The sequence below is a fragment of the Frieseomelitta varia genome, unplaced genomic scaffold (assembly GCF_011392965.1).
Source record: "Frieseomelitta varia isolate USP_RPSP 00005682 unplaced genomic scaffold, Fvar_1.2 scaffold_308, whole genome shotgun sequence".
Lineage (NCBI taxonomy): Eukaryota > Metazoa > Arthropoda > Insecta > Hymenoptera > Apidae > Frieseomelitta > Frieseomelitta varia.
In genome coordinates this window covers 216,500-235,115 of record NW_025110044.1, presented here as the reverse complement: position 1 = coordinate 235,115, position 18,616 = coordinate 216,500, and the positions used below count along the sequence as shown (strand labels likewise).

The 18,616-nt window shown below is 35.5% G+C and overlaps 1 protein-coding gene and 1 long non-coding RNA gene across 2 annotated transcripts; both read right to left on the bottom strand.

Moving 5' to 3' along the window:
• Positions 1 to 843: 843 nt before the first annotated feature.
• LOC122529787 (N-alpha-acetyltransferase 16, NatA auxiliary subunit-like) lies at positions 844 to 2,512 on the bottom strand. The gene is made up of 4 exons (XM_043656228.1): positions 2,423 to 2,512; positions 2,132 to 2,323; positions 1,949 to 2,057; positions 844 to 1,819 (listed from the first exon to the last, which is right to left on the bottom strand). The coding sequence occupies exons 1-4, from the start codon at positions 2,495 to 2,497 to the stop codon at positions 1,302 to 1,304; spliced, it is 894 nt and encodes a 297-aa protein (XP_043512163.1). The 5' UTR covers positions 2,498 to 2,512; the 3' UTR covers positions 844 to 1,301.
• Positions 2,513 to 6,858: 4,346 nt separating this feature from the next.
• On the bottom strand, positions 6,859 to 12,755 carry LOC122529790. Its single transcript, XR_006306855.1, has 3 exons — positions 12,592 to 12,755; positions 10,460 to 11,852; positions 6,859 to 6,872 (listed from the first exon to the last, which is right to left on the bottom strand). It is a non-coding gene; the product is annotated as an uncharacterized LOC122529790 (long non-coding RNA).
• Positions 12,756 to 18,616: the final 5,861 nt, after the last annotated feature.

Genomic DNA, 18,616 nt, shown 5'->3' with positions numbered 1-18,616 from the left:
TCTAATATTAATCTTTTATAAGAAAAAACATTTCGTGACTAGTATGGCGATCGTATTATATTTCCTTTGCATTGTACAATTAAATGACTAATAGGTAAATGAATGAGTAAAACATCTACATTATCGCTTATGTCACGATATTATTTATGTAGCCCTGAGAAACATTCCATGCATTTACAGAAGGTATTTAGTTTAATCAATACAATTATGTTCATTATATTCTGATAGAAGATTATTCCATCGATTAATTTTGCATGTACGTAATGAATTTTTGTCCGTCATATATTACAAGTGATTGAAACGTTGAATATACATTTACTATGAATATGCCGCTTAATGCAAATATCTTATTTTTTATGATTACTCTTAAGTTGACTTTGAATGAGTTTTCAACGTTGGCATAATATTAGCTAATCGCAAAATTATATTCTATGACTTAAATAATGTAGGAAATGTGTGTGTGGATATATTTATATTTATATATATATATATATATTTATATATATATATATATATTGTTAAAGTAGTAGTTGAAATATATACAAATGTTATCACTATTTTGTAGTATTTGTATCTTATTGAATTCTTTTTCTTTTTTTCTTTTTTTCGTTCAAGGAAAATTACCAACTTATAAATATATGTTGGTACATGAAAAAAATAAACGAGACAATTGTAACTTGGTTCGATTTATGTCGGTAAATTTGAACATTACCTTTTATTAAAATTTCTGTAATCTGTGGACATACAGATGCATGATATTTTTTCCGATTGTTAGTTTTGCTATTGACACTTATTGTTTTCGATTTATCATATACTTTGGTAACCTGCGTACACAATATGCACTTTTATTGTTCTTACAATAACTTTCACAGAGACTTTCGCAAACGGATACTATTTTCATATTGGCTGCTCTCTCTCGATGGAATATCAGGGCTCCAATCCAGACGTAGATCATTACCCTGGCTTTAAATACAGAAATAAAATCGTACTTCTTGAAGGAAAACGCTAAGTTTTCGCAAAAAACTTGTCGAGTGAACAATCCAACGTTCTTCTTCTAGAAATACAACAATTGCTAACTCTACACAGTAGAGTATTTATGTAGACATCACTGAAAATAGTACACCTTAACATCAAGTAGAAATATTCATAGAGCGCGCATATGAATCTTGCATTTCAAGTCTTGTATTTTTGTACCAATGTGTTAGTTTACGCACGTTTTCATATATTTTACACACTGTACTTTACCACCTCGTTGTCTAACTACATAATGATTCAGTAACGCTGGATAGCGCGTACCTGGATCAGTTCTTGATGGAATTCTCTTTCTCTTGATGTTTGATCGTTACCGTCACCTTCGTTTCCGACGGTCGAAAAGCGGTCGCGTATGGAAAGTATTTGTGACATTTAGTCATATAGTCGGCGATCGTCGAGTCACAGTGGCCAAAGTCACCGTTACGCAACGACTCCAGTACCTTTGTACAATTTTGCAGTGTTACACCTTCGAGATCATCAATGTTTGTGACGAGGGAGAGAGCTTTCGTTTGAGCGGACGGGTCCAGGACGTATAGTATCTTCGCGCCCTGGAGCAGATGCGGCAGTGAGTTTCGATTCTTCTTTAGGAATTCCGCGTTTAGCTGAGTGGCCGTTGATGTCGAGTAGATCCCTGCGGTTTGACGTTTCACTACCTCACCCACTGGTCCTTCCAACGGTGAACGGTTAATGTACAACATGAAACGTACTAGACACGTATGGAGGTCCGGATTGTTGGGATTTAGACCGTGTGCACGTTTTATCGACCTTAACATCAGCAACGTACGACCTACAAAAAGTTCGAGCTTTCAGAATCAGATCTAATGGTAAAATCCTCCTTTCTACAATTGTACAATCTGATTTTTTTTTTTTTTTCATTTTTTCCAATAATTTTTAAAATACTATCGACGTTACGCACCTTTGCGAATGTATATTTCAAATGCCATAAGATGCGTTTCTATTCTATCTGATGCCAGGTCTTGCAAAGGTTGTAAAAATTTGATTGCCTGCTCGAGAGGATCCTCGACCTGGAAAATAATCATTGAGTTCGAATATCAAACGTTGTATATCTCCGGGACAATCAACTCGGATTTACACTGACCCTTTCCAGTTTCTCCGGTATAAGTTCGTCTAGCGTAGGCTGTTCTAAATCGGGATCGGTTTGTTGCCGTGACTTGTTGTGCTGCTCTTTCTTCTCTTGCGCTTGGGCAGCCTGCTGCCGCTCCAGCTCCGCCTTTCTACGTTGTTTCCTCTGTTTGTTTCTCAACTTTTTCAACTCTGACGGCGCTAGATTTTCTGCAAAAAAAAAAAAGAAAAGACAGAAACATTAACACTCGTTCGAACAAGTTTAACAAATTCTTAAAAGTCACATTCTCTTGATTCAATATTTCTCGTAATCGTGCAGCGCACATTCGAATTTTGATAAATCGTGAGACCAAGAACCATCTCTTGGAGAGGATAAATTCATGGAGACAATGTACAAAGTTTTATCAAACTTCTAATCGATTAAAATTTACAAACTCTTCGATTAACGAGAATTTCATAACAGAACGAAATCTCTACGATAACACGACAGCGGAAAATTTCTACGATAACAGCGATTACTCTGCGATTGCGAATAGCACCAAATTTCTGCAGGCTTATTTTGTATAAATTTGCTAATCCATCATTTTCGAATATTTTGAGAGATTAATTTCACCCATTAAAAAGAAAAAAAAAATTCTAGAATAATTAGAGTGTGATAAATAATTAAGATTTTTTGTCAATATAGAAAAACGAGCAATATAAGAATTTGTATTGTACATATGTCGTATATGAAAAGAAAATCAATAACCTCTGTATCGAAAAGAGATCGTCCTTCTGCTAGATTACACGAATTGAATCTCGCCGGCCCGACAACTCTGTACTAAAATGTCCCAAAATTGAACATACTGAATTGAAACGTGCTAGATTTCGATCCTAAGTTCCGAATATTTCTAGATAGCTATCCTAAGTTCCGAGACGTCTGCGGAGAGCGGTGTCGCGTCTTTTTCCAGTAAATTGTCTCGCCGCCGGCTGGCTTGGATTTTCAAGCACCGTAATATCATCGTAATTGCGACAATGGTAAATACGGGAACGGTGAAACTGTCTCCGGCGCGATTTCGACACGCACGCCACTTTTACTAGCTGCTCGAGCTGCGTCGACCAAGGTTAAGCGGTTCCGCCGCGTGGCAAAAGCGACACCCGGCCAGTTTCGCAAAGCCTTTCCTAACTTTTCCTCGCCTCTCTGGCCGTCTGGCCAGACCTACTGACAGCCGTTTCTAGGTCTGGCATGCGTGCACGTGTCACGCGTGCACCGCGGTCACGTGCAGCAGCCAAGCACCGGCTCACTATCCGTGAGACACCGTCCGCGCTCTGCGAAAGCAACAACCTGTCCCTGCTTACTGATACGCGATAATCAGTCATTTTCGAATACTGAGAGATTAATTTCGCCCATAAAAAAAAAAAGAAGAAATTCTAGTTGAGATAAATAGTTGAGACTTCCTGTCAACATAGAAAAACGAGCAACATATAAGGATTTGGATCACAACAATCGTCATTGTTTCGATTTTTGAAAATTTAAACCGTGAGTATTCGAAACATTCAGAACCTCTGAAGAAGAAAAAAAAAAAAAAAAAAAAGAGTTCTTTTGCTCCATTTTTAGAGAAAATCGCAGAAAAAGGAAAAAGTTTTAATTTTCTTATTCAGTACGTTTATTCGATACAAATCAACTTGAGAGAGCAGCTGAGTGACCAAATCGTAGCTGCGCTGCAGCAAACAACGTCTAATCTATAATCAGAGTGGTCAATGCTTGATGTAACGCTTCTATTGCTGCGAGTGATCAACCTTTCGAACAGTGTCTTCATTTCATGGATGATAACATCAGTAAGAGTAAAAACGAAAACCTTTCTGTTCCTTTTCTCGCGACGTTCACCAAGATGGAACAAAATCTCAACTAAAAGGCAGTTTTTTCTTAATTCATCGCTCCTGAAGTTTTGAATTCGAGACACCTTGTATATATATATGGAGTGAACCAAAAGTCTGTAATTTTTGTATTATATACTTTTTCTCAACATTTGAAATAATTTTTGAAACATAATGTTGAAAAACTCATGTTCGAGTTTGAATTTAATTTTAGATTAATAAAATCAGTTTCTTCTTATATTCTGATATCTTCTTAAAAATAATAGGGAAGAAACTTTCGGCCTATCTTGTATAGCATCTCTCATCGTATCAACTATCTGTTCACTGATAAATTCAGATAAAATCCAGGGGAAAATTAGAATCAGTGATGGAGAGCATTTTCCATCGCAACGAAGGAACAAAGAGCATCACTCGAATGCTAGAAATGCTAGTTGTTGCCAACAAAATCTACGCTTCGTAATAGTCAGTATTTCTGACGAAACTACCTTTCTTTTCTTGACTATGGATGAAAATTTGGCCGACGAGCCCGGGGCAGTCGATCAACGCTGATTTATAATTAATCGTGGAAAGTACTGTTCGAGGCGGAATCGGGAGAAGTTGGAGTTGGAGTTGGAGTTGGAGTTTATTGCGCTAATTCTCCTACACTTAACTTGCTCAGTGGGCATTAACGTTTTAATTACCGGCCTATTAATGCAGTTTTATAACACGAAAATCACTCGCGCGCTTTCCAATTATGTAAGGAACAGTCAATGCGTTATTAGAACACGGCAGAGAGAAAGAGAGGATTGACCTCGTAAATTCGTGAATACACGTGTATTTCCTCTCGAGCGATTTTCCTTCCCTCTTTTTCTATTCGTTCTTTTGCGATCGTTTTCCGTTTCGATTAACATTAGAACAAAAGTATAAAATTTGTAGCAAAGAAATGAAAGGGAGGAAAAAATTTGCAATACAATGAAGAGCACAAGCTTCTATTTATATATTTGATTAAACGTCATTCTCTAAAAATAAACTGTTATAAATATATTGGGGGTACTTATAAATAGTGTCGTTTTCTACATATTTAACAAAACATTGCCATCTAGCTTATTGTAGCATAACCTATATTCTAGTTAAATATATTGACGTTTAATATAAGCTTATTGTTAAATTATATTATAGATTAAAACTGTAGTATCAACTCTTGATATATAGGGCGAGCCAAAAATCACTTTCTACCAAAATGAATCCGTAATTTTCTCATTATATATTTACAAATTTGCGAGCGCTCTCACGGTCGACGTTTGAAAGAAATAATTTTTAAAAACACATAATGAAAAAGAATCACGTTTGAACTTAAATTTAATTTGAAATTAATAAAACTGTTTTATTTAAAAAAAAAAAAAAAAAATAGATGGGAAGAAACTTTTGGCCCATCCTCTATAAGATTTGGAAAATTATAAATTATACTTTGGTAACTCTAGCGTTGAGCAACGAGCTGCGTGTCTTTTCGTTTGTAGAAACGAAGAGTATTCGAGAGTACTTAACCTGGATAGAAAACAGAGAATTTGAATAAAAAAAAAAGAAAAGTTTCACATACGCAATCTTGCGATTATAAACGCGCCGCAAAGGTTGACCCTCGGACTTCCGTTCGGAACGATAAATCACTCGATAAAGTAACGATAGATCTAGCTCGTTACAGAAGACACGTATCGAACGGGTCGGCAATTTTAATCGGTTTCCCGAGCGGCGCGGGAAAATAGTCGTCGGCAATTAGGGATACCGGTATTACCGGCCGACAGGCGAGGAATTTTTCATCCTTGACAAAGGGGGACCTTGCTGGAGCATTAGGTATTACGACCGCGCTCCGGAATGTGGAGCAACAGGCGGTACTACCAGCACGCAACGACGTTTATGCAAATCTCATCCCTCGTCGATCGCCGCAGCACGATCGCGAATTTTTTACGTGAATTCCGACTTTTGTAAACACGTAAATCACGGCTAATCTGCCGATTTTCATCGAAAAATTAAGTGACGTCGAAAGTCGCAGGATTCAAATATATTCGAACATTTGTTAAAATATTTGATTTTAGGCGAGGAGATTCCGATCTGATAATTAGTCACGGGTAATTTGTTCAACCATATAATAAATATCTCTTACCTGATTATTCTCGAAAGTGAAGTTAATATTATAATGGAAGAATATGAAACACAGATATTCCTACACAGTGATCAATAAACGTTGCTCTTTCATATTTGCTACGCGTAACATCCCACGCAGAACACTTCCGTTTCCATACATTCGCGTATGAAATACTGCCGGTTTAATAGAACGAAGCAAACGTTCGCCTATTCCTTTATCCATTGTGTCCATAAAAATAATATTTGCATAAATAACCGCGGACGAATTATAAAGAGCCGATACGTACTTGTTATATTTCGTATTACGTACGAACGGTTTTGCGGCTGTAAACTTCCCGTAAACTGGTAAATACAGGCGGCGCATTAAACCGCCGCGAGGAAATCGATCCCAATCGCGATTTCCTGCCACGAGCAACGCCTCGAAAATTCGATCTTATCGACGAGAGCCCTCTTTCCGTTGCGAAAGCGACGAGACACGCTCGTGAAGGGGAGAGCAGAGGGCACACCGTGATTTCGTATCGAATTCCGATGCAAATGGCGCGCCGCGGCTACCCCCTTCGATCGAGCCGAGACGAGAGATCGATGATTTCTCTATTCTATGAATCGCGTCCGACGAATTTCACACGATACGAAACGATAGAAAGCGGCTCGCCAGCCACTCCGTGCTCGCCAATTTCGTGATTCTCGCGCGCGTTCGCTTCGTGTAGGATCGTCACGCCCTTTCCTTCGAAACCTGTATTGTTCGGCACACCGTATGGTGGTGTATCGTGTACGCCAAGTTGCTCCGTTGGAATGCCGATCGCAGGGACTTGCGTTTACAATTATATAATTTATTATATTTATTATATTTAATTTATTATATTTATTATATTTAATTTATTATGTTTATTATATTTAATTTATTATATTTATTATATTTAATTTATTATATTTATTATATTTAATTTATTTTATTTAATTATATAATACTTTGTTTAATTGATTTAATTTTTATTTAATTTAATTTATATATACATTACGTTATTTTCCTGTTTTTGGTTTTTTTTTTTTAAGAAACTGGTAAACTTCGAGAATTCAAAGGGCTTTTATTTTATTTTATGTTTTCTTTTTTTTTTTTCCACAAGAGAAATTTCTTGTTTCAAAGATCGGAGTTAACACTTTTATTGGTCGCAGTTAATGCAAACACAACGTAGAAAAACATTCAATATTTTTAGAAATATTTCAAGTGTCAATTGTGTTGTTCAAAGAGTTTATTTGTTAATTCGTGTTGTTTGAATGTTCTATTATCATTACTTTTGTCAAATAAACATTATTTGTATTATATTTCTACAAATTTTATATTATACTTCTACAAATTTCTACAGGAGAAATCTCTACCCCTCGTTGCAGATGAAAATTTCGGATCTTCGTTCTTCCTTGCTTGAAAAATAAAAATAAAGAAACGTAGCCTTCGAATATATCCGTCTTGTTCTCGAATCAGGCCACTTGGATGAAGCGGGCACAGCGACGGCGCGTCTCATCCAAGAAATAGGCCACCGCGATCAATCCGAACGACGTACCATCCAACATTTAACGCCCTCCCCTCATCCTCCCTTTTTCTCGTACGCAAACGTCCTCGTCAGCCTCGTTTTAAAAATACGAGCAAAGCATCGACAGACCGAGGAGGCGGCTTCGTCGCTTTGCATAAACGACGACGCAGCCGACGCGTGCAAAAGCAACGGAGTCCAGATTTCCTGGGTGAAATAATTGCGATTAGGTAAGACGCTCCAACTAGTGCAAATGACGGGGGCGGGCAAGGTTGACGGATACAAAGAGGCCGAGCGGTTAAATCGCAGTCATTAAGGCACTGCCAGCAGGCAAAACAGCTGGAGAAACCGGCGAATAAAAACGTTCAAATGACGCTTTTATCTTTGTAATCAAGTAAACGCAGAGGGAAGTGCAGTGCGTTGTTATTTCGATTAAAACCAGCCACACGCTGTCGCAAACGTCCGCCCACCAACTAACCGCGTCCCTCAACGCCACGTTTTTTTTTTCTTTTTTCCTTCTTCCTTCGTCTCGTTGCTGATCTATCCGCGCGAAAACCAACCGATCGACGTTCCAAACGAACCGGACAGAATTTCGTTTAACTTCCGACAATCGAATTTTTTTTTTACAATTATAAAGAAAAGTTTACGCAACGTAAGATGAACAAGTATCAATCTGTCAATACAAATTAACAACGATTTCGTTGCAATAAACATTATACGTTTTGTGACTTTGAAGTAACAATTTGTGCTTGCACTTATGCGCACGAGAGCTTAAATATGAAATTCCATAAAACAGTTTGTGCTCGATGTTAAGCATAGACGTACGTATTTTTGTATGCATTGTATTTTTGGAACCGACTTTGCACCCACATCTGATGATTCACCACTCAAATTTATCACCAATAATATTTATATGTTGTCAAGTGAATACTGGACGTCCGAGTCGGAATCTAATAAAGAATCTTCGGATCTATTACCAGAAGCTAGTGCTTCTTATTCTTACCACTCTTTTATTTTTTATACGATTTTGCAGTCGTAATTTAGTCCTCTGATATGTAAAACTAAAAAGCAAAGAAGGCACAAACGTTATCGCAAATATACTGAACCCTACCATTATATGAAAATAGTGACAAAATGATTGTTGAAACGCAAATAAATAAGATATTACCGATGTACAGACCAAGAGCTGTTATGTACGCTTTTTCTTGTTTTACAAACACCGATAGAAAAGAAAAAATAGTGACAATTGCACAAGAAGGCTCTGGAGACAACTTGTAAAAACATTTACTTTGATATTTCAAGTTAGCTGATAACCAGGAATATCATTGGTTACCAAGAAGACATTATGGAACAAGGTGTATAAGCCACCTTGTGGAAAAAAAATTAAATTCTTTAAGAGTTGAAAGTTACAGGGGCTCATAGAGGATTAACAGGAGACAGTTCTGTGGTGGCGCGTATTTTTAAAACGAGTTTAATTACAAATGAAGAAAGAATAAAATAAAGTAGAAAATATATTGCAATCTCAATTGTTAAGAATCAATCAAAGCAAACGATCGTCATATATGTTACTTGTTATACATAAATCAAAATAAATAGTTATTGTTAAATCTCGTAATATATTAATTAAAAGGAGTAAACCTCCACAGTTCAGAATATAGGAAGAAGTTGAATGATTCAGTAGGTTTTTTGTGACAATATACTGCAACAACTGTCTCAACTGAAATTATAAACGTTTCATTGTATTGAAGGAGTTTTTAACAATTAAATACCTCCGTTATATCAGTAGAACAATAGTATATTTACCAGTATAAATTTATTAACGCGTCAAGTGAACGAACAAACGGTGAATTGAAATCGATCGCGACGCTTCCAAGAAATCTACATAAACGGCAATGAATTACCAATTGACGGTGAATTACTAATTCGCAGATTGTCGAGTATGTGATACCCTCGAGTCAAGTCGATGTAACGGACAATGAGATAATACACAATTACATATGTATATAGTCCTTTGCCACAGGGAAGACGCGTCACTAACTTCGTCCATTTCCTCGCATAATCGTGTCATGTCGCAATCAAATTTTCCTTCGTTCGGTGAAAGTCGAACGCGGAAACGCAGACAAATAAACGCTGGTAATCTGTTACTCAATACTCGATAAAAGAACACCGTTGGGTTGACGTTATAAGAGCGATTGAAAAACGAAGAATTTTTTATTAAAACTTGTATCGTGGACACAACAACTTGTATCACTAACGATACCGTAATATAATTATTAAATTAATATTTAATAAATTTTTAATTATAATTTTAATTAAATTTTTAATTTTTATTTAATAAATTTTTAGTTAATTCTTAAAATTAAATATATATTATTTATTATTTAATAAATAAAATAAAATTAATTTTTTTTAAATATATTTATGTTATATTAATAATAATTGATTGTAGTTATATTAATAATAATTGACAATTTTATAATAAAATGATTATGAATTTTCAATAATTTTATTAATTAGACTTTTAAATATTATAAGAATTTCAACAAAAATAATTACAATTTTATATTATTCAATTTCATCTTTATCATCAATTATATTCATATTTTTTATTATTATTAATAATTAATTATATTTTCGTAAATTTAAAATTTTTAATAAATTTTTTTTATTAATGTTATTTTTAAAAATAAGAGACAACTAACAATACCGTGGAATATTTCAAGACAATGTCTAAGAGAACGATCTACAAATTTTACAATTTACAATTTACAAAAAAAAAACCAAGTTTAAGAGAGAGAGAAAAAATGGATCGCATCAATTGTATATTTAGCGCCAGACTGAACTATTATTATTATTATTTCATCAATTTGTTCAATGACATTGGACTTATCGTGGGAATATTTTACTCTGCTGCTCATGTACTTTTCCGAATGTGGTACCAGTCACTTTGTTTTTAAATCGAGGCACAAATTTAAGAACTTGCATGTTGAACTCGTGCCTAGAAAAATTGATGCCAACTTTCAACATGATTTGCCTGCGTTTGTCATCTCGGAGAGACTACTATTGCCATTACTGCAAAATGACTTGTGCCACTTTCAAAACTCTTACGACGCCAAAGAAGAAAAAAAGAAGACGCATCGAGTGCGAGCAAAAGCGGAAGTTCAAGAACGCACGTACGATCAACAGAGGATCGGAGTGCACGTAACGTAACGAACGCGACAGTCCGCGTTTTTGAGGGAAACTCGACAGAAATCCAGGTGAATCGAGGACGAACGTATTTCGTAACAATTCGTGACGACTTTTACTAATTTGCATCGGACAGTCGGGTTTCGTTCCGGGTTCACGTTTATTCCGAATTTCTTTCGAGGAGTACCGAAAAGTCTGTGCATCGCGAACAAATATAAATGGAACTGCAACGAATCTTCTTTTTGGAATGGCCATCGCGGTTTCAAACGTTATCAACGCTGCGAAATCTTTAGTGGGACCAACTATAACGCGTGACGAAAAAATACCAGAGTTATTATGTGAAACTGAAAGTGAAAAAAACGTGAAAAAATAAAGTTTAATGACAAATTTTATTGAAGAAGACGTAACCCTGTTGACGCACGCGCGTGTGTAAAAATTGTAAACAATATCGATCACAGAAGAACGCAGCAAGAAGAAAAAAAAGAAAAACTAATGGCAATAAAACTCTGAGATCTATAGTTTTGCCGTTGCACAACGCTGATCCTATCTTAGATGCGAATTTTCAAATAACGACAAATACAACGACGACACTTGCGAGCAAAACTGTCAATCATTTAATGTCTCAAAAGAGAGAAAAGCAGTAGGTTTGGGCGATTTTTTTTTAAAATATCGATTACGTACGTTCGACTAATATCCAAGGAGAAAACAAAAATAGTCGTAGATCAAAGACAATGAAAATTCTCCGAATTGCACAATACCGTGCCAGGTACAATAACCATCAACATGTATGTGTTATGTACGTGTTTGTGCGATTTCAATGACACGTGCTACTAGAAAATGCAGCGGCAATAACGATACGCCAAGCTGGTAATCCAACGATTATGCTCGGAGATACGACGTAAGCTAAAAATAATTTTCAAGCTTGTGATCATTCTAAGTGAGAGTCGGCAAGACTACTCCAGAAGGATGTGCGCAGTACAGCTTAAAAATTCAAGTAACTTCATAAGAGAAAATTTATCGCCGATCGTAATTGACGCAAGATAGCTTAACCTCTTGTAGTGGAATGACGTGCCACGCACGTCGAGAATCTTTTGTTCCAAAATTGTAATATTTTCTCAGTTTTAATATTAATATTTAAGTAAATATATTATATTTAATATTAATTAATATTTAAGTAAATATATTATATTTAATATTAATTAATATCTAAGTAAATATATTATATTTAATATTAATTAATATTTAAGTAAATATATTTAATATTAATATTTAAGTAAATATATTATTTACTTATTTATATTACTTATTTATAATGTAAATAGTAAATATATTACTTATTTATAATATAAATAGTAAATATATTACTCATTTATATTATATAGGTTATATTTAAGTAAAAATAGGCAAAACAAATTTATTACTTCTCAATAATTTCTATCCAGTGATATCACACCGACGAGTTCGAAAAGAAAGCGACGAATTATTGTATACGGGTATTTGGTCACTCGTTATGGTCCACAATCAATTTCCAGCGCAAATGGTCAACCTCTTCCGCTGGAATGACGTGCTACGCACGTCGAGAATTTTTTTGTCTCGAAATTGCAGTATTTTCTCAGTTCTAAATATATTTAAGTATAACCAAATACACAGTCAAAACAAATAATAAATTTGTTACTTTTCAATAATTTTTATGCAGCGACGAGTTCAAAAAGAAAGCGACAAGTTATTGTATACAGTTTGGCCACTCGTTACGGTCCGCAATCAGTTGTCAGCGCAACGTGGTTAAAACAACGATAAGAATGGATTCTCTGGCTTACGCGATATTATGTCAGAAGCAACGTCCTCGGAGATACGCGACATTCAGAGAGCATTAACAATCGTACGAGCGACTGTACCGAGATGAAACGAACAATGAAACAATTAATAACGAATTCTGTTCTGAATACCTTTCAATTTCAAATCTCTGTAAGTAACAGACTCTCGATTAAAGACTGCCGAAGAATCTCGAAGATTACACGGTGTCATTCTAGAAATCGACGTTGCACGATACTCAGAAACAACAATGACAGCGAACGGTACACGTACGATTAGCATTAATAGACGATGCAGGGATCGTCGATTACACGAGTGTTTCACGATTACGGGGAACGTCACGAGGAACGATAATGCTCCGCCAATGCATCGGAATGACGGTAATCGTCAAGAAAAAGCCGCGTGTCTCTGTGATCGTCGTCGCGACACATCGTCCTGTCACCCACCACGTTTCTTCCATTTCGTAATTCAGCACTGCGTATAACATTGACTGTCGTCTTTTTCTCTTACTTTGTAGAACGTAGTTGCAAGTTAACAATGAGCTGCGATGAAATTGCCAGCGCTATTCGTTTTTAACAACGCGTTGTTACTCCGTAACTCCAACTGTTCACAATTGAAACACGCAAAACATGGTCTCAAGAAATTTTCCTAACTTAAATGTAATTTTGTTCGCATTGCCCGTGGCTGTCATAGGTGAATTCTTCAACTTTGATTTGATGGAAGTACGTGTAAAGAACCTGTCGCAAAATTGATTTTGACCTTAAATTTCAAGATTAAATTCTTTTTTTTATTTTTTTTCTACATTGTATTCTACTCATCGCGGAGGTAAAATTTTTTCAAGGAATTTGATAGTTCATTTTAAAAATGGCAAGAAAGTTTCTTGATCATTCAACACTGCGGACGCGCGCGTCCTAACAACGACTTTATGATTCTGGATTAGATTTCCAACTAACGTTTGATTTATCATAGTTGTAGCATCAGTGTGAGTCTAAATAATCAAATGATAAAACTAACTGTTGACATTATTCGTAAAACATAAACATTATGGACATCCACGCGTCTAAAATCATAAAGTCGCTGTTAGAACGCATTTTTCAAGAGAACTATTAGATAGCGACCTGTAGTTTCTTGGAAAAGTTTTACCTTCGTAATGAGTATAATGCAAAAAAAAAAATGTTGACCTTTTAATTCAATTTTTGATTTTACATGTTTTTCCATCAAATTAAAAGCGTAGGATTCATCTACGATAGCCACGGACAAACTTTTCTTTCCATCCTTTTCCTCGAAGAGTATAAAAAAAATATAAAAGTATATAAAAAAATAGAAGTTCCGCTCTTTAAAATGAGACCCAGTAAATTATTACATGATCTTTCTTTACAAAGTCACATCAGTTTAAATGATTTAAAAACACCGCAGACGCGTGCGTTCTAACAGCGACTTTATGGTTCTAGACGCGTGGATGTAACATTTCGAATAACGTTAACAGTTAGTTTTATTATTTAGTTATATAGACTCGCACTGATGCTACAAATGATAATAAATCAAATGTTCGTTAGAAACCTAATCCAGAATCAAACCTAAAGTCGCTGTTAGGACTGTAATGTTATATGATTAAAAAAACCTTTTTGCCATTTTTCAAAAAATTATTAGGCTGTGATCTAATTTTTCCTTGCACCTTCGTGATGAGTAGAATACAATGCAAAAAAAAAGAAAAATGATCTCGAAATTTTGCAGCAGGTTCTTTACATGTATCTCCATCAAATCAAAAACATAGGATTCATCTACGATAGCCACGGACAAACTTTTCTTTCCACCCTGTTCTTCGAAGAGTATAAAAAAGTATAGAACGGACAAACAGTCGTACAGAAATGTTCGTGAAAATTAGCGGGCACTCGTTAACGCGTGTTTGCAGAATTCAGACTCAAAGGGAAAACCGTGCACGTTCGATGACGTATGTACGTAATGTCTTTTTCGTTACGCGAAGACGCTGGAACGTGGAATGCTTGCAATTTGAATTCACGTTGTTCAATGTCGCGGTTTTATTGAGTTATCAGAGAAAACAGGATGCTTCTCGTAATTGCGAGATCTATATTTATGCGAATACTTTAGGTTACGTAAGCGACGATAGAGAATAACAGAACACTTTCTGGTATTCGTGACAGGGGATATTTATGAGTTACAATCGCGTCTGATCCTACCTGACGGAATTATCTTATTGGTTCTCCAACTGAGATGAACGATCTAAACGATTCGTATCTCCCGATTACGAATATTTCTCGTAACTATAAAAAAATTTGTGTAAACGTAAAATCAACCTGCAAATGTAAAGAGTAACAACGAATTCAGCAGTTTCAACTTTCATTTTATTGTAACGAACAAAGGTTTTGTACCTTTGAAGTAACAATGGCGTTACGACGTTTGTCATTTGTCTATACAAAAGCTTGAGCATGGAATTTCGTATCTTAGTGATTCGAGAAAAGCAACAATCAAATAATTGCTCTGTTTCATTGGCTGAAACGTCTATGGGTTTTGATGAATCACATTGTGGTGCATACGTATTCGTGTAATCAACTATATTACTCATAATTCCGTCATCAAATAATTTTCAGAAATAGGTCATAGGAGAGTAGGGTGCTTCAGGGTCTTCGAGACAATCTCCTTTCCAAGGACGATGAAAACTGATTGCCAAACAATTTTTACCGATTCTGAATTTTTCTGGCGATGATTTGCCACTAAATTCATCGTCGCTGTCCGTAATATCTATGCATCGGTAAATACAAATAATGATCTCTGTTCGAGTTAGAATCTAATGAAGAATCTTCGGATCTATTACCAGAGACTACTGTTTTTTTTTTTATTTTTATTGCCCTTTTATTTCTATATTGTACTCATATTTAGACCTCTGATATATAAAACTAAAAAGCAAAGAAAACACAAATACACTTACTATTTGACTCATTGTGACTTGAAAACCAGGCTACATCACATAAAAATAGCAACAAAATGATTGTTGAAATGCAAACAAACATGATTTGATAATTCAGGTGATAATCGTTACCAAAAATGTTACTGGTTACTAAAAAAGATATTATACGATAAGATGTATATAATATCTTGTGGGGGAAAAATTGAATTATTTAACAAAATATCGATAAATTAGTACGTGACTTAAAAGTCACACGGGTCCGTAGATTAGGTTAACTCGTTCAAACAACTGATCGATTCATCGTTTAGTTTTAGTCTTGCAATTAGCTGTTATTGATCAAATTTTGTACATTTGCTTGGCTAAGGAAACAGTAAATTTCACGCTTCACCGGTTTGATCTACGATCGTAGAGAGTTGTTGGTAAACTTTGTACATAAAAATTCATTTGAATCGTGCGATTTTGTAGGAGAAAATTTCGTTCGTATTTGAAAGCGAATACATTACGATGTGAAAACACTGTAGGTTATTTCTTAGCGTCTTTCACTTTCGTTAGTCCACAATTTGTGAATTGGGGGGCTCTGGTGAAAGAAAGTTTAATAATAACTGCGTTTGCAGGAATTCCCAAATATTGTACGTATTCACCTCTAGCGATGCACGAATAACAAACCATGGTTAAAATACGTCGAAATAATTGAAGTGCATGCGAAAAGGACGATAAGCCATGGGAATCACGAAGAAACAATGAACACCGAAACAGACAACCGAGCAACCTCTGAAAGCGTGATGATAATCGCGATGACGTCTCGAGATTTATAAGTTCGATCTCACCGCGTTGATGTAACTTTAAAAGGCTATATCTGATAATTTTGCCGATACACAAAGGCATCGCCACTTTGTGATACTTTCACTTCAACAAACGTTGTTGATAAAATGACTAGATTTTGCATTCTGTTCGTCTTGAAATTCGTGTTATCTAGGGATATATGAGAACTCGATAATACTGAGAAGCCAAATAACGTCTTTTTATTTTTAAAGTATTAAATTTCAATAAATAAAAATTATTAACGTCTATTAATATAATTATTTATTAATTGTTATATTAATATTATTATTATAATTAATTGTTATATTAATATTATTATTATTAATTGTTATATTAATATTATTCTTATAATTATTTTTTATAATTAATACCTATTATATTAATATTGTATAATTATATTTAATATTTAATTATTAATATCATAATTATTAATTTAATAAAAATTATTAAATCTTTCTTAAAAAAGAAAGTTTTTCGACAATTTCGGCTTTCTTTTGAAGAGAAATCTATTGTCGATAAAGTCGGGATTGATTGTAGGAAAAACTTTCTATTTCTAAGAAAGATATGACGTCGACAATTTTTATTTATCGAAATTTAACGCTCCTAAAAAAAAAAAAAAAAAAAAAACAAAAAAAAACGTTATTCGATTTTTCATAACCCCCGAGAATACCGATCTTCGCATTCCCCGGGAATCCCGGAGTTTTCGGGAATCCCTGCAATCTCGTATCACCCGATCCCGAAATAAATTCTCGACCCGATTTTCAGGTTCTCGCCCAAATATATCCCCCGAGTGGCGCCGATTCTCCTCTTCCAGCGAATCAAGATCCTCTCAGTTCGCCGCGCGTATTCACACTCGCTCGCGAGAGTAACTGGGGGGGAAAGGTTAAAATTCCTCCTCGAAGCACGGTCGTGTGTTGGGAGCAAGCAACGTGTACAAAAAAAACTCGGAGCAAGGGGAGAGAAATCGGCCAGATATGAAATATTTAAAAAAAAGAAAACGAAGTGGAAACCGATGCACGCGCGCCGATAATAATTGCGACAATGTTCGGCCGTATCTCGCCGGGAGTCATTGTATGCAGATCGAAGAACACGAGCAAAGGTATTCAACGATTCAATCGTAAATTACATATTCGAAGAGTATCGTGACCGCGATGGCGTGTATGAGGCGGCCAACAACAGTTGGAACGCACCGCTGACGAATGCATTGTCAACCGGACGCGCGATCGGCGTGTGCCGAGAGCCGCTCCAACACGTCCAAACATAATCGCGCCGCTTCGTCCGCTTCCACGCAAGAAATCTGCATTGTTCACTGATCGGTCAAGTCGATCCTGATTCGTCCGCGAATTGGCTCTCAATTCGCGTAGTTTTTTCGCGCTATGTTCTGTCATTCGACGATCAGAGCCTCATGAAACAACGTTAAGGCTAAAACTAGCGACGACTGAAGCGTAATAAAAAAAAAAAAAGATAGAGAAGAAACGGAGTATAATTTTTTGTAACGGAATACACAAGCTTTTATTTTATGAAAAAAATCACCCGAGTCTCCAAAAATACGCTGTTCTATATCTATGAAATATAAATAAAAATAGTACATAAATGATCATTCTGATCACTTTGGTAGACGTAGATTTCAATAAATAACCTTTAAAAACTGTTTTATTAAAAGCGAAGGTAATTTAGTAAATTTAAAACCTTGCACGAATTATTCTTCAATTCCCTCAAAAATGTCCGGAACCGAAGAAAAAAATAACCCGTCCGGTTATAAGTGATTAAAACACAATTAAATACCAAGGTTTCATCTAAAAGTTCCGGGTTTTCGATCGGAAACGTTTTCAAGCAAACGTTCAACCTTTCAAGCGAATATCAAAACTGAATAAAAATAAGACAAGAAACGAAAAGATGAAATTCGTTCCATTTTACACGTTTGATTCGACTCTGCGCGTGGAAAAATTTATTTTCTACAAGAGATACTCTATTCTTGAGCATTTTAAACGTCGAAGAATAAGATTCTTTCAGGATTGAGTCTAATTTGAACGACGAAGTAGAACCTTAACGATATAAAATCTTAAAACGGAGCGATTCATATTTACGGAACGGAAAATGGAACTCTTTCACGACCGCGATCAACCGAATTATCTCGGTGTCTTCTCCGAAGCGATCAAGCTGCATCAATCCGCTCCGATTCCTCGTAGCCTATCCCCTTTTCGACGCCTGTGACGCAAATCGAGGCTGAATTCGTTCGCCTTTTTCTTCTCAT